The sequence below is a fragment of the Eptatretus burgeri genome, chromosome 15 (assembly GCF_056783735.1).
Source record: "Eptatretus burgeri isolate ZD-2024b chromosome 15, Ebu_testis_v1, whole genome shotgun sequence".
Taxonomy (NCBI): Eukaryota; Metazoa; Chordata; class Myxini; order Myxiniformes; family Myxinidae; genus Eptatretus; species Eptatretus burgeri.
In genome coordinates, this window is record NC_140975.1 from 18,966,785 (window position 1) to 18,983,482 (window position 16,698).

Genomic DNA, 16,698 nt, shown 5'->3' on the forward strand with positions numbered 1-16,698 from the left:
TGCTGTGGTTACAACGTTTACCCCATTCAAACACAATTGCTCAACTTGCATTTTTATAAATATTGTATATGATATGATTCCAAAGTCATCGAATTTGACCTGATGTTGAGCTTGAGAGATACTGACGTTGCTCAATGCTCCACCAAGGAGAGTAAAATGGAATGCATTTGCATCCTGGCCCACATTGTAGAGCCAAATGGGTTTCCACCTTCTAATAAAGGACTACATCTTGCAGAGTGTGATCAGATGGTGTATGCCTTTTGTGGCCAAAATGGCAATTTGATGTGCTCAACACAGGGTAATGTAAGTTTGGTAAAGTCAAAATGTTCATGAGACTCGTGGACTTGCTGTAAACAATCGGTTTGCCCTTTGCTCGTTTCAAGGAAGATTCGTTAAGTGAGAATCACGGCTGCTTTCATTGTCACAAAATAACATAATGGGGCATCAAAATGTTTTTCCCTGTTGAAAATGGTTTTGAGCAAAGGAAGTATCATTCCAATGGCTCGATCCATTTCTGCATTTGAAACATCGTGCCAAACGAGTTGGGGTCGTTGTATGAAACAGAGTTGCTGAAAGATTGCACAATAACTGTTGTTGATCTCACGATCTGTTGCAGGCCATTATTTTTTTCACCCACTGCGGCTGAAACATTTGACATTCTGAACCTTTGTCATCCTTGGCAAAACCTCAAGTTGTGTGTTTAAATTGAGAAAATTAAAATTTTGAAAAGGCATAGAATATTCTCTTCTACCACCTCCTTTCTGGTCTTGCACTCTGCTTTCTGGTCCTCCCCCCCTCCCCCCACGTTTTTGCAGAGTGCATGTGGTCCACCATCAACTCCCTTCTGGTGAATCTCACAAAATCCAGAATTCACTGCTCACCCCCACTCCTTCGTTCCTCCCCCACTCCACCTGTGGAACCAACTTCAATCTTACTCTTTCCTCCACTTCCTCAAAACATCTCTTCACCACCATCTCAGATTATCTCTTCTACCCCCGTTAAGCCCTCCTGCCCCCACCCTCACCCCCAACACCCTTCCAAATTTCCAGTTTTGCTTTCCTGAGAGTTTACTTCTGTATCCATCTTGTCCACCCCATGTGTCCTTCTCTACCCCTCATTCCTCCCCACACCCATTATTTGTCCAAATCTTCCTCTATTTTTGTCCTTCAACTCCGCTGTTGGTGTCCCCCCCCCCTCCTTACCGTTCCTTTTCTGTTGTGTCCTGATCCGTTCAGTGTTTTTTTTCAGATTAGCCGAATAAACATTGTTGACAGAGGTTGTGGATCTCACCTGTTGACCATTGGGAAGTGTATCAGTGTTGTCAAGTTGATTTGCAAACACAAAATTGTGTCACCAGTTCTCCCAACAATGCAATGAGCTACCAATAAACTCCTGTCCTGCTCGGAATTGGTCTCCGCTCTCACTCTAAGCTCCTCGCCCTCGGCTGTCCCTGCTCAACAGCATTTTCATGGGGAAATAACAATGATGGTTTTTGGCTAAGCTCGAGGTCCAAAGATGGAGGATGAAACTTGTTTTTTTTGTTTGTCTTTTTTTCAGGTTGGTTTTGGGAAATCCCAAAGAGCATAATTCCCATAACCGATACCGCTGAGGTCCGAATGGGTTGAGTCGTCGAATAGGTTTGACTGCATAGTGAGGATATGGTTTTGTTGTTTATCCTCAAATATGTAATGTTTTGTCTTCCTAGGGCATGGTGGCTTGTTACCCTGGGAATGGGACTGGTTATGTGCGGCACGTCGACAACCCTAATGGAGATGGGCGCTGTGTCACTTGCATCTACTACCTCAACAAGAACTGGAACACCAAGGTAGAAATTCCATTTTTCTTTTCTTATTTTTCGCTGTGATAGTTTTCGTAAGGGAAAGTTCTGGTGTCTTGTGTAATGCTGGCTTACCTTTACGGTCTGGAGGCGGTGGCACTGACGGAGACGACAGTGGCTGCAGGTCTGCAAGAGCAACTGGGTCAGGAGGATTTTGGGAGTGAAAAGTGGATGGAAGGTGGATGGATGAACTGAGGGAGGAGATTGGTGTACAGTTGACCTTGATAGGGAAATTGGTAAAAAAAAATCTGGCTGGATACGTGGTGCGAATGGGGGGGAACAGCGAATGGCAAAGATGGATCTTTTTTTTTGAGGGAGCCAGGTAGTAGGAAACGAGAGAGACCATAGTAGTTGAGATGGAAAGATTGTGTGAGGAGGGATTATCAATAAGGTGGGAGTGTGTGGAGAGAGTTGGCTGGGGACAAAGGGAAGTGGAGGAGTATCATAGTCAAGCAGGGCAGAAGACTGGTACCATTGGACGTCACTCATCATAAAGGGAAGAAAAGAAGAAGTTTAGATTGCTTTTCACTTATTTGTGTCTATGGTACACAATTGTTGAAATTGATTGAGAATATTGATGGAGGTTGTAGTTTGTTTTAGATTGACAAATTAATAACAAGTCTAAACTAGAGAGTTCATAGAACACAATACCCTGTACAGGGTTTAAGTACCTGCAGTACTTTAAATTTTAACAAAACAGTGATTTCAAAGATGTTTAAAAATCCAGAAGTTTTGCATTACTGAAGCAGTCTGAAACATCACCCTTATGCACTGTAATAACACAATGTTGAGTCACAGTTGAGGAGATTGAGGGAGGCTTTATTGATCACAGTGTCAATAGGATGCAGCGTCAATCGGCATCATACATCGCCACATCGGCGGCCTCTTCTTCACCCCGATACTGCACACTCTAACATGCCATGCCCTCTCATCATCATCATCATCATCATCATCATCGTTGATCTTGATCTTTCTCGGGCCGTTGGCCTCATGATGATCATTTTTATGGATGAGTTTTACAAAGTCCATTTATGCAGCACAACACCGATTTTAAATACACCAATCACAGTCCTAAAAATAAGCAGATTATACAAAATATAAATTCCATTTCATAACGACATGGTATTCATGGAATACTTACCCCGTGCAGTGTTGAGAAGGACTTGGTACAAGCCAACTCTTCTGTTTGTTTTTTAAGGTGTTTTGTTTTCTTTGATCCAATATGGTGCCAGACCAGTGACCGATGATGTCACTTTTATCAAACTATATTTCCCATGGGTAGTTGATCAATTAGTTAATGTTTTGCATTGATCGGTTAGCGGTTTCAACGATTGCAGAGAATTTTTTTTTTCATACTGACTGGATCAAGCGTTGCACTTGTCGAATTATGATGTCATAATGAAGACAGCGATGACATCATCATAAACACATCTAATTCCCCATGGGGAGTACTTGAGAATGAGCCATGTGCACATTTTTTTCCATGGAGTGGTTTCAGAGATATAGAGGTGCAATTTTTTTTTTGGGGGGGGGGGGTTCCAATATGGCGCCTGTACCACGTGACCTGCGACGTCATAATTATGACTAAAAATTCTACAGGAGGAGGCGCACCTATTTGGAAAATTTTGTGTCAATCAGATCAACGGTTTCTGAGAAAATGATTTTTTTTTTTAATGCAGACACGTATGTACACACGGCACATGTGTGCGACCGATCGCTTAACCCAGCTTTTCGCTTCGTGAGCGCAGGGAAACAAAAATGGTTTCAGCAGCAGCAGCTTACAGTGCCTATCTTGAAAAATGAACAGGGGAGGTGCCCTGACAGTCCCGCCTCTGCCCAAGCCACTCGCGAAACTAGCCGAGCAGCCGTCTTCGGCCCAACTCAAGCCATGCAAAACCCATGCAAAGCACTGCCTCCTTGGCCTCGCCCCAACCCCAGGAAAGCACCACAAGCAGCGAGGACAGCTCTCCAGCAAGAAATAGATGAAATCACCTTCTGTTCGCAACGATCCAAGGATGAAGCTCATTCTCCATGCAGTCAGACCTGTGTGAAGCAAGCGAGTCCATGTGCCAGTGCAGCCAATTCTGCTTACAGTGTGACACTGAACAGGAAGAAGGCGACCACAAGGCCCCAGTTGACAAATTCAACGAAAGAGCTCAGTCAGCACGTTCAACCGGCAGCCCCGAAACACCACTGGGCTCACCATCCCTAATGCTTAACCACCAAGGATTGTGCCCAATAACACAGGATACTGCTTCAGCAGCACCAACGCTCTGCACAGAGTATGGTCCCAATGGATGGATGGATGGTAATAATTAATCGGCATAATTGGTGTCACTCCATGACAAACCTTCATCCAAATTTTCTGAGGGTTACAGCCTTATTAAATAATAATATTTAAACAAGAGACATTTTCTTGTGTACATTTGTGTATTTTGTTTTCCTTTTTTTGAGTTTGATCATCAACCGTACTATCAGGTAATGAAAATTTGGGAAATGGTCTGATATTTCACTCTTCAAAATACCAGTTTGGATACATCCTTCATCTGAATTAACAGAAATGTTATTTAGTAGTGATAATGACTGAAGTAATCCTTGTTGGTTTATCAATTTTTCAACACCTTTGAAATAATTTGTATGTTCAACGCCTTCCAGCTTGGTCAACACCTCAGTTAGTATTTTGTAATCTGTGTTAAGCAAGGTAGTCGGGCACCAGTTGGACAAGTTTTCAAGGGTCACCACACCATGCTGCCATGAACTCTTGAACCTTAGGAGAGGTCTGTAGTTCCTGCACTACCTGCAATAAATTGTCCCCAAGAATGTGCCAAAAGCGGTGATAAATCTCCGCAGGGAGGCAACCGTCACCTTGAATTTTATTAGCTGCCAAATCTTCAACAGTGGAAAACTATTCCCCTTGCTCAAGGACTCATTCAAAAGCACCTGCTGCTGGGGGCTCGAACGTTTGTCAAGATGACCAGGAAAATAGGCCATCTGAGACTAATCTGTCTTCAACTTCTCAGAGCCTGGAATAATAGTTCTCTACTGCTTCTTTAATTTGGTCTTGTTCAGAAATATCACAACCTACCTCATGGTTGAGTTTTGACAAGTGACCTTTTGTTTCCTGGCACCATTGGAAAAAAATTTTTGTTGTTGTATACAGTGTCGAGGCTCATGGAGGGGATAGAACACAGAATTTATCAGTGTGAAGAGAGAGAGAGAGAGATATATATATATATATATATATATATATATATATATATATATATATATATATATATATATATATATATATATATATATATATATATATATATATATATTGTTGTGGTTGAGGAAATTCGCAAACCACCATTCAGGTCCTGTAGGTGAGATATCTCTGTAAGTATATGTGTAGTTAGGCCAAACCCGTTGTTTAGAGGGAATAAATGTGATTCATTCGGGCTGCGACCCTTCAAGATAGCCGTTTTTCTGTTCTATCTTTATTTTGAACCAACCACGTCTCAACCGCCATCACACAACAACCACCAAGCGCAATGCCGCTTCACAACAACAACAACGCCGACAGCCACGACCTTTACCGTCACAACTTGCTCTCGCAATCATCGCATCACCGCCATTCCAAGCGTCACCGTGGCCAGGGACCACCACAATAAACCCTCCACCACCTTCACCTCTCCTCCTTCTGCCGCCATTCCCGCACCGCTTGTGGACACCGATCCTGGACTCGTACAGGGCGCGCGCCGAGCAGCGGGTGCAAAAAGCGGCCTTTCCGGGGAAGTCGGATCAGGAATGATTCACGCCCACTTCTGTTCCGTCCTATCAGCGAGCGCGGGGCGATTTGGCCCCGCCTCCAGGCGCGTCGGAGTAGAATCGATATATGCAGATTCGAGGATCAGGAATGATTCACGCCCACTTTTCCTCCGTCCAATGGGCGAGCGTGGCTCCGCCCCCGAGCCGATCCTGATCCGAAAATCTGCATATGGTTTCTCCTGCTGACTATAAAGCGCCGAGCGCGGGGCGAATCGAGTTGGAGAGAAGGGTTTCGGGCTCGAGGGAGAGAAGAGTTTCTGTTTCGGGCTCGAGTTGGGAAGAGTTTCTGTTTCAGGCTCGATTGGGAAGAGTTTCTGTTTCTGTTTCGGGCTCGAGTAGAGAGAAGAGTTTCTGTTTCGGGCTCGAGTTGGAGAAGAGTTTCTGTTTCGGGCTCGAGTTGGAGTAGAGAGTTTCTGTTTCGGGCTCGGGCGCGTTGTGGCGGCGGCGAAGTGTGGCAGCAGCAGTCAAGACGGGTCTGGAGGAGAGTCGGTCTGTCGAGGTTCGGAGTCTGTCGTTGAGCTGCAGAGAGGAGAAGCCGGGAACGCGGTCGAGGGCGCAGTGGAGTCGCTCGTCGCGGGACCCAAGTAAGCCAGCTATCCTCTTTCCCCAGAGCATCAACAACCCCCCCTGTTTCCCCCCCCCCGCGCTGAGATAGTGCGAAAAGGGGGCCCCGTTCCCACCCCATTCCAGGCAGTGCCAGCGAAGCCCGGGGAGGAGCGCGGAGTCGGGGCACCGCCGACATTTTGCGGCTCATCACAAGACGGGTAGGCTCGACGCGGTCTCGGCCCACAGGCCCGTCTGCCCCCTTGTCGTAGAGGGTGGCCCGTTTTTCTTTTGATTTTGAGTATATGTGTTGTCGGCGCCGTCTGTAAAGTAAAACTGTGTAAGTGTTGCCGTGTGCTCGCGTAGTCGGTAGTAGATCTCCATTGTGTTTCGTTTGTTGCAATTGCTTTTGGTGCATAATTGTTGTGTTTCTTTTACATTTGCTTTTAGTGCATAATTGTTGTAATTGTATATGTGTGCTTTCCGTTTGCCGCGGAATAAATATGAATTATGTGGACCTGTTTCTCCCGTTTCGCTTCGTCTTTTCTTTAATTGAATCTCCATCTTACTTCACGCAAAGGGTTGGTCGTGGGCTAAATACGCCCAATAATTAATCGGAACCGTCGAGGTTGACGATAACACCGCTCGGTTATCCCGATAGTACGGAACGGGTTGCTTAAAGTGGCCCGTGTCCGAAGTCGACCTGCGGCGAGGTGCGATCGCCCGGTCTACCCTCCGTGTGGGTACTTAGGTAGGTACTTAGATAGGTCGAACAACCCTATCCCACGCGGGGGGCCGATTGGCACGATCGTGGTGAGGCCGAAAGGCCCACCCGTGACTAGTTCCCGGCGTTGGTCCGAGAGGGTCATGACGGAATTGTCCGTCCGGTGGGCGACGTGCCGCGATTCGAGTTACGTGGCCGCTCGCACGCCGGCGGGCGCAAATTCGCAACAATATATATATATATATATATATATATATATATATATATATATATATATTTATATATATTTATATATATATATATATATATATATATATATATATATATATATATATATATATATATATATATATATATATATTTATATATATATATATATTTATATATATATATATTTATATATATATATATATTTATATTTATATATATATATATTTATATTTATATATATATATATATTTATATATATATATATATATATATTTATATATATATATATATATTTATATATATATATATATATGTATATTTATATATATATATATGTATATATATATATATATATATATATATATATATATATATATATATATATATATATATATATATATATATATATATATATATATATATATATATATATATATATATATATATATATATATATATATATATATATATATATATATATATATATATATATATATATATATATATATATATATATATAAATATATATATATATATATATATATATATATATATATATATATATATATATATATATATATATATATATATATATATATATATATATATATATATATATATATATATATATATATATATATATATATATATATATATATATATATATATATATATATATATATATATATATATATATATATATATATATATATATATATATATATATATATATATATATATATATATATATATATATATATATATATATATATATATATATATATATATATATATATATATATATATATATATATATATATATATATATATATATATATATATATATATATTTATATTTATATATATATATATATATATATATATATATATATATATATATATATATATATATATATATATATATATATATATATATATATATATATATATATATATATATATATATATATATATATATATATATATATATATATATATATATATATATATATATATATATATATATATATATATATATATATATATATATATATATATATATATATATATATATATATATATATATATATATATATATATATATATATATATATATATATATATATATATATATATATATATATATATATATATATATATATATATATATATATATATATATATATATATATATATATATATATATATATATATATATATATATATATATATATATATATATATATATATATATATATATATATATATATATATATATATATATGCGAGCTGTGCCAACAGGAGGGTTGAGGAACAAAGTAGAGGGAGACGTGAAATAAGGGATCGTGGGAAGAATGAGGGCAAAGTGAGGAAACTCGGTGAACTGTATGGATACAGCTCCACAAACCATCAATAACAGAAGTGGAATGGAAAAGTGGAAATTTGGAAAGGTGGGCTTAGGGAGGTTTACTGGAAGTAGAAAAGGTCATGGTTGTGGATGGGGGGGTGGGTGGGGAGTGACTTGAGATGGTGGTGAACAGCTATCTTGAAGCCCTGGAGGAATGAATGAGATTGAAGAGACTGAGGTAGTTAGTGCCACAGGTAGGAACTCGAACGGCACTTGGGAGAGCGCATACCTCTGCCAGGCTGAACAGTTGATGTTTTCTAACTCACCAATGGGCCATATCTGCATCCAAGACTTTAAGCAAAATCTCATCAACTTGTTCATATCACCTACTCAACTCATCCACCAAGTTTTGTCATCTGTCCACACCGTTTTTAAATATCGTGTTTTTTATGTCCTTTTTGGCCCTTTCTCTCATTTTGGTAGAATCACTTTGGAAATTCTTGTATTTTTAAGATATCCTGCTTCCAAACAGACAAACAAACATGGGTGAAAGCATAATCTCCATCCACCTTCGGTGGTGGATGTAATAGAGTAACAAATGATTTCAGGTGAGCAGAGAGTCTGGATTTTGGGAGTTTCACCTGAAGGGGGTTACGAGCAGAGATTGTGTGTGCCCTGCATGAATGTGAAGGAAGTGGAGCACAAAGGGCAGAGAGTGTAAGACCAGAATGGATGCAGTAGAAGTCATAGGGACCACTGACCTGTCTGTGACATGAAAGTGATTGGCCCAGAGACTCAGCTTCATCCTGGGAGATTCCAATGATTTTGAAGGCCTTGGGTTGCAAATCATCAAGCGGAGCAAGGTGTGAGGCAGGGGGACCAGCCCAGTGGAGAGAACATGATTCAGTGTACTATGGGTGGGAAGAGGGGTATGATAACTTAAGAGTGGATGGGATTAATCTGTCCATAAGAAAGAGTAGGCTTCTGTGGAAGAATTCCCATGCTGAGTTAATGTCAGGTTTAGTAGACAAGAAGCACCTGCTCCCTACGGGAGCCGTCAAGGGGGTCATGTTATTATATTTATGCTTATTTTACTCCAAGTGGTCCCAGGATTACACACCCCAAATATGGTTGTGATCGGTTCAGCCGTTTTTGCGGTACCTGGGAACAGACAGACGGACAGACGGTGAATTATAGTAAGATATAGGAGGCCAGTACCGAAATGAGATGGCTGCTTGCAGTCCCTGCCAGTCTGCCTGAGTGAACTGACAGATTCTCTGGCACTGAGGTGGCTCTCTAAAAATAGCCAGACAGATGTTGACTCCAACAAGCACATGATCAGCCAAACCAATTGGAGCAGAGGAAGAACAGGAGACAGCAGGAATGATGGTCATTTCCAATTGGTCAAGAAGGGTGGATTTTTTCCATTGGCATAAATCTGGATCGGAAAGTTTGCAGATCATATCAGGCACTTAGAGTCACAGAGGTCCTTTACTGCAGTGCCATGGCTGGTGAGAGGGGTATGTATACCCAGCCAATCGTAATGGTGGTAGCGGTTGAAATCACTAGACGTGAGTAAGAGTTGGCATTTTTCGTTCTCCTCCAACACCTGAACTCTACTCTGAATGATGATGGCCCTTGCCTCTCCTAACCCCGGACAAACGTGAATCTAATTACCACCCAACAATCACAATGTGAAATCAACAACTCTCCCTCAATTAAACCTCCAAATACTTGGAATCTCACTGGATACTCACATGACCTTCACTAAACACATTCAACAAAGAAGAGCAAAAGTCAATGCATGAAAAGCATTAACCAATACAAAATTTGGTCAACAAAAAGGATCCCTTACAATTTACATATACTTCATCCAAACCATTATTAACTCTGTTAGTTCAAGTTGGTCACCATCCATATCCAAAACAAATGTGTTACAACTTCAAATACCATAAAACAAAGCAATCAGAATAATCATTGGCTGCACCCAACTCATAGACATAGATCATCTCCACTCCAAAACAAAAATACTTCCCCTCCAAAACCACCTTAATATGAGAGGCATGCACTTCATTTATACCATTCAACACTAGAACACCCATGTCACCACTTGTCCAATCACCAACCCTCTCTCAGACACAAAAATATCTCACCAGCAACTCACTATAACAACATAGTTTCAAACAGGGAATTCCACCTTTAAAAAAAACGTCTCTCAAAAACATTCACAACTAGAAGGGCACTCAGTAGAGCGCATACCTCCACCGCGCAATGCCTGATCCACGAGAACATATCGGGTCCAATACATTTTTTAAATATCATGCTATATATCATTTTCGGCCTGATCTCTCAATAGTGAAGAATCACTTTAAAAATTAAATAAATCTCGTATCTGGATTCAGATCTTCACCAAAATCGAATCGATTTGTCCTTGTCACACACCCAAACTGTCCACTAAGTTTCAACCAAATCCGTCCATAACTTTTTGAGACATCGTGCTTATATATCGGTTTCGCTCTATCTCTCAATGGCGAAGAATCACTTCAAAAATTATCGGATCTGGATCTTCACCAAAATTGAATCAATTCTTCCTTGCCACACACCCAAAATCTCCATAAAGTTTTGGCCAAATCCGTCCACCACTTTGTAAGATATCATGTCATATATATATATATATATATATATATATATATATATATATATATATATATATATATATTGTTACGGGGGTGGGGGGGGTGTTCGGACGAGTGCGTCAATCACTGTCCGTAACCAGTTTGGGTTTTCACACCCTACACTCGACAGCCAAATGTTGCAGATTCGGCGCCACCCTAACCACCGCCGTCTCTGGGGTTATAACGCCGGCTGGTTCGGCACAATTCTCGGGTTACGCGTCTCGAACCACGATACCAAAATACACCTGTACCTTGCCAGCTGGGGGAATAGACCCCGGTTACAGACCGGTTTTGTCAGAGACCGAGCGGAGTCTACCAGTCTGTAACCATTTTCGTTTTTATATCCAAATCGAGTGGATCGTTCCTCGACGCGGCACAAATTAATTCAAAGCAGCAACTTCATACGAATCAGCCAGATTTATTGGGGACATCGGGGAACATGACACGAGCAAAGCATTCACAACAATGTTATAATTAATATATAACCCGTTCTTAACTAGGGAGCTATGGATTACGGGTTTCGAAGGGAACTCTAATGAGATAAACCTTAAATGACATGCAAACAAGACACGGACAGCATGCAGACAAGACACAGAGTACTTGGTGATATTTCATGGACGAGAGGAAAGTGTCAAAAGCACGAATGTGGCTCGTGACAAGCTGATGTCCACGGATTTGAGCCCCAAGCTCGAGCACGCCACGTGGCAAGATGGCGGCGCCGTACTCTTTCTTCTCAAGGCACCGCTTGCGCATGCCCTCCTCAGCGCGTTCTGACCCCGCGCATTGTTGATGGCACAAGACCGTCAGATCGATGGTGGGTCTCAGCTGGTCTCTCACAAGGTCCAGCACACAAGTCCTGGCCTGCTCACCAGACAAGGCCAAATCGGGGTGTTGGGCTCCGGCAGGTGGATCGACAAACGTGTCGAGGACCTTCTCATGAAAGTCGATCGCCGACTAGACATGCAGGCAGCCTCTAGTCGTTTCTCCTGCCTCCTTCATGAAGCAGATTGCAGACAGACACAGCCGTCCCCTACACAGCAGATCACGACCCTCGGGTTCAGTTCCTCCTACTGCCGACCGCACCATACTTCGGCGCTCTCATCGCAGATCCACCCCTGCCTTTCCTTCCCTCACTCGCCTCGAAGCCCACTGCTCATCCAGAAGATCGCGACTCAACACTCGTTTTTCTATTGCCTTCCCTGCCTTTCTTTCGGCTCTCCTCACGAAAACAGACACAACCGTCCCGTGTCCAGCCGATCGGCACCACCTCGGCGCTCTCAGTTTTACCACCTTTTCTTTTTGGGGCGTGCCCCTTTTCGAAGCCGACAAACTCCTCCCTTCAGTTTCACGTCCTTCTCTAGGCCACTCCCCCTCTCAGCGCGCTAGGCGTAGTCTATTGTCCGGAGAGAGGAAGGAAGAAGAAGAGCCTCTCGGTCCACCACCAATGTACCAACGATGAACAGTCTCTTGCATGTCCCGACACACAGGTAGCGTCCATTTACCGAACAACCTGACTAAACATGCATTTAATGGGGGATCTGGGCTAATCCTATATTTAGTAACACACTAAGGGCCATTTCCGCAACAATATATAGGCCCGATCTCTCAATGGTGAAGAATCACTTGAAAAAATTGTTGTAGTCGGATCCTGATCCGGATCTTCACCAAAATATAATCAGTTCGTCCTTGTTACACACTCAACCTACCCACCAAATTTCATCCAGATTCGTCCACAACTTTTTTTTAGATATCCTGCACACAACCAGACAGAGAAGGGTGGAAACGTATCCTCCTCCCACATTCGGAAGTAACTCGAGAGTTCATAGAACATGATACCCCACGCAGTGTGTCAACAGTGTACTTCAATTCAATAAGATAATGATTTTAAAGATCGCTAAAAATATATAAAGAATATATACTTCAATATACACTGTAACAAGATGACGTCAAATCGCAGTTTCGGACAGTGATCTTCACTATTTATTTAGAGGGGGCCACTTTTGCCAAAAAGCCATCGGCATGAGAGCCGCCACACCGCCTGCAGGACTCCGCTATGGCTGCTATTAGGCCCCACCCTCACGTACTCTTTGTTTTGATTATCTGGGCTGCAAGCATAATTGATTGGAAACTGCCGTCCCCTGATGTAGTTATGTTACTTTTATGCTTTACGTTGGAACACTCGTTTGAAACCATTGGGTCAATTTGATAGCATTTTTGGTGGATGATGATGGGTAGTTTTCACATTTGTGTGTTATCAGCCGCATGTCAGGGGCCGCACTTTAGGCCATCAAGGGCCGCCAGTGGCTCGCGGGCCGTGCAATGAAGAACAGAGGTTTAGGATATGGAACCTTCATTGAGCATCATGTATGCAGCGTTAATCAGCATTGTACAATGCCATGTTGGCGACCCCTTATTCACCCCGATACGGCACCCTCACATGCCGCGCCCACTTCCCAGGGTCTGTGCTTCACAGCTCCTATTACATACACCACTCTATAGAACATGTCCAAGTACTGCAAAACTGGAGGTTCTTGAAAGAATTACGAAGGCGATTTGTGTTCTTCAATGTCCAAGTATGTAATTCAGTTTAAATAATGGTTTAAAGAGGTTTAAAGGCGTATACATAAATCAATTCCGGCTTTTACCCCGTGTCCTTGTCCTTGTCACATACCCAACTCGTCTACCAAGTTTCGTCCGAATCGGTACATAAATATTTTGCTATCCTGCTCACAGACAAAGGGGTGAAAACACAACCTCCGTCCACCTTCGGTGGCAGAGGTAATAACCCCACCACCATTGCTTTGCAACAACACAACAATAAAATACTTCCCGATCCATCCATCTGAACAAACCCTCCCACGCTCCTCCAGCGTAAATAATCTAGACTCCAGATCGTTCCGGTTACCACACCACACCACACCACACCACACTTAAAACTTAGAAACACAAACTCGAGCCAACTTGGGACCCGTGATACCCACGGTGTCACCTTGAATGTGGCACCGTAAGACTGTACGCCACTTAATTACAACTTGCTCTCAACTTGCACAACACAGACAACAATTTACCATTTCTTCTTTCCTCAATCTCTGGGGGAATACGGTCGGAGTAGTCAGCCTCCTTGGGCCTGTGGCTTTCCAGTGAGGATGCTTGGGATTACTGATGATGATTTGCAAACGACTGTACTTTATTAACCCACACAGAAGATGGCCGATAGCTTATCACTGACAAGATTTCCAGTTTGCATGTCGGTAGTGTTGTTGTTGTTGAGCCAGGCTGTGGTTTATTGAGGTTGTTGCTGCGAAGGAGCCACATCAGTATCAGGCAATGCTTGAGGAAAATGTCCCATTGGCATTTTGGTAGCCACCATTGCTCCGCAACCGATTTGGCCACTCCACGTCTCCACGTGGATGTTGACGAGTGCAGCACCCTTTTTCCCCCGTGGTGTGCCTCGATGCTGTGTGCAAGATGGCTGGTTTCTTGGGGGTGCAGAGTAACTTGTCGACAGGAGAGTGGTGAGCATGCTGTGAGGTGGTAAGGAGCATTGGAGCCACTTTAACCGACGGGGTGGATGACCTTGCACGCACAATGGAAACAGTTACTCAAAAATGTTAAAGATGAGCACTGCTTTCTGAGATTGTTTGTTCGAACTTTCACCACAATGGCCGGTTTAGTTTTGTGCATCTTTACATCTCAGACTAAGGGTGGACTGCTGAGGATATTCCCTGAGGGCAAATCCCAGTATGCTGATGTTGAGCCGAAGTTTGACCGACTTCTGTTCTTTTGGTCTGATCGACGCAACCCACACGAGGTGCAACCAGCTTATGACACAAGGTAAATGCAATAATATTTATTTTATCGCAATTTATTTTTCACAAAGCGTTCCAGATACCACCCGGGTACATTTTGGACACGTTTTGTCTTTATTGACATCTCAAGGCGCTGCACGATGATTCATGCTGGAAGCACACACTTAGTTTTCACTCCATTTGTTTGTTTGTTTTCTTGTTACTTACGAAATCTGAAGATTTCATAAGTATATTGATGACTTCCGTCATCTGTTTGTGTGTTTGTTTGTTGGCACGATAACTCGAGAACGGAAGAAGCTTCCAATATCAAATTACACCACGTGATTCAGGAGGGTGATTGCTAGTGCTGATTAGATTTTGGTCAAAAACGGTCAAAGGTCAAGGTCACGGTGAGGTCAAACATTCGATTTTTGATGGTTTGGTACAGAATAATCGTAGAAACTTCTGGTTTGCGTCGCTACCTTTTAGAGAAACAGCTTTTATTAGACGAGGTCAGAGGTCAAGTTGACGATTTCGTAAGTACCAGTCTATGACTGCTTGTTACTTACAAAATCGAAAGATTTCCTCAGTATATTGATCACTTCCTTCCTCTGTTTGTGTGTTTGTGTGTTTGTTTGTGTGTGTTTGTGTCTTTGTTTGTCGGAACGATAACTCGAGAACGGAAGAAGCTACCAATATCAAATTACACCACGTGATTCAGGAGGGTGATTGCTAGTGCTGATTCGATTTTGGTCAAAAACGGTCAAAGGTCAAGGTCACGGTGAGGTCAAACATTCGATTTTTGATGGTTTGGTACAGAATAATCGTAGAAACTTCTGGTTTGCGTCGCTACCTTTTAGAGAGACAGCTTTTATTAGACGAGGTCAGAGGTCAAGTTGACGATTTCGTAAGTACCAGTCTATGACTGCTTGTTACTTATGAAATCGAAAGATTTCCTCAGTATATTGATCACTTCCTTCCTCTGTTTGTGTGTTTGTGTGTTTGTTTGTGTGTGTGTTTGTGTCTTTGTTTGTCGGAACGATAACTCGAGAACAGAAGAAGCTACCAATGTCAAATTACACCAGGTGATTCAGGAGGGTGATTGCTAGTGCTGATTAGATTTTGGTCAAAATCGGTCAAAGGTCAAGGTCACGGTGAGGTCAAATATTCGATTTATGATGGTTTTTTACAGAATCATCATAGAAACTTCTGGTTTGCGTTGCTACCTTCTCTCGAGACAGCTTTTATTAGACAAGGTCAGAGGTCAAGTTGACGATTTCGTTAGTACCAGTTTATGACTGCTTGTTTGTTTGTTTGTGTGTTTGTTTGTTTGTGTGTTTGGTACTTACGAAATCTAAAGATTTCATAAGTATATTGATGACTTCCGTTTTTGTTTGTTTGTTTGTTTGTCGGCACAATAACTCGAGAACGGAAGAAGCAACCAATGTCAAATTAGACCACGTGATTCAGGAGGGTGATGGTGAGTGCTGATTAGATTTTGGTCAAAATCTGTCAAAGGTCAAGGTCACAGTGAGGTCAAATATTCGATTTTATGATGGTTTGGTACAGACAACTCGAGAACGGAAGAAGCTACCGATGTCAAATTACACCACGTGATGCAGGAGGGTGATGGCTAGCGTTGATTTGATTTTGGTCAAAATCGGTCAAAGGTCAAGGTCACAGTGAGGTCAAACATCCAAAACATTCGATTTTTGATGGTTTGGTCCAGAATCATCGTAGAAACTTCTGCTTTGCGTTGCTAC

The 16,698-nt window shown here is 41.8% G+C and overlaps 1 protein-coding gene across 3 annotated transcripts in view; it reads left to right on the forward strand.

Moving 5' to 3' along the window:
• Positions 1 to 16,698, forward strand: part of EGLN1 (egl-9 family hypoxia inducible factor 1) — a 66,663-nt gene that overhangs the window by 38,969 nt on the left and 10,996 nt on the right. For all 3 annotated transcript variants that reach the window (XM_085857473.1, XM_085857470.1, XM_085857472.1), the window contains exons 2-3: positions 1,706 to 1,825; positions 14,845 to 14,981. In XM_085857473.1, coding sequence (XP_085713599.1) covers positions 1,706 to 1,825; positions 14,845 to 14,981 — 257 coding nt within the window. The remainder of the gene's footprint in view (positions 1 to 1,705; positions 1,826 to 14,844; positions 14,982 to 16,698) is intronic.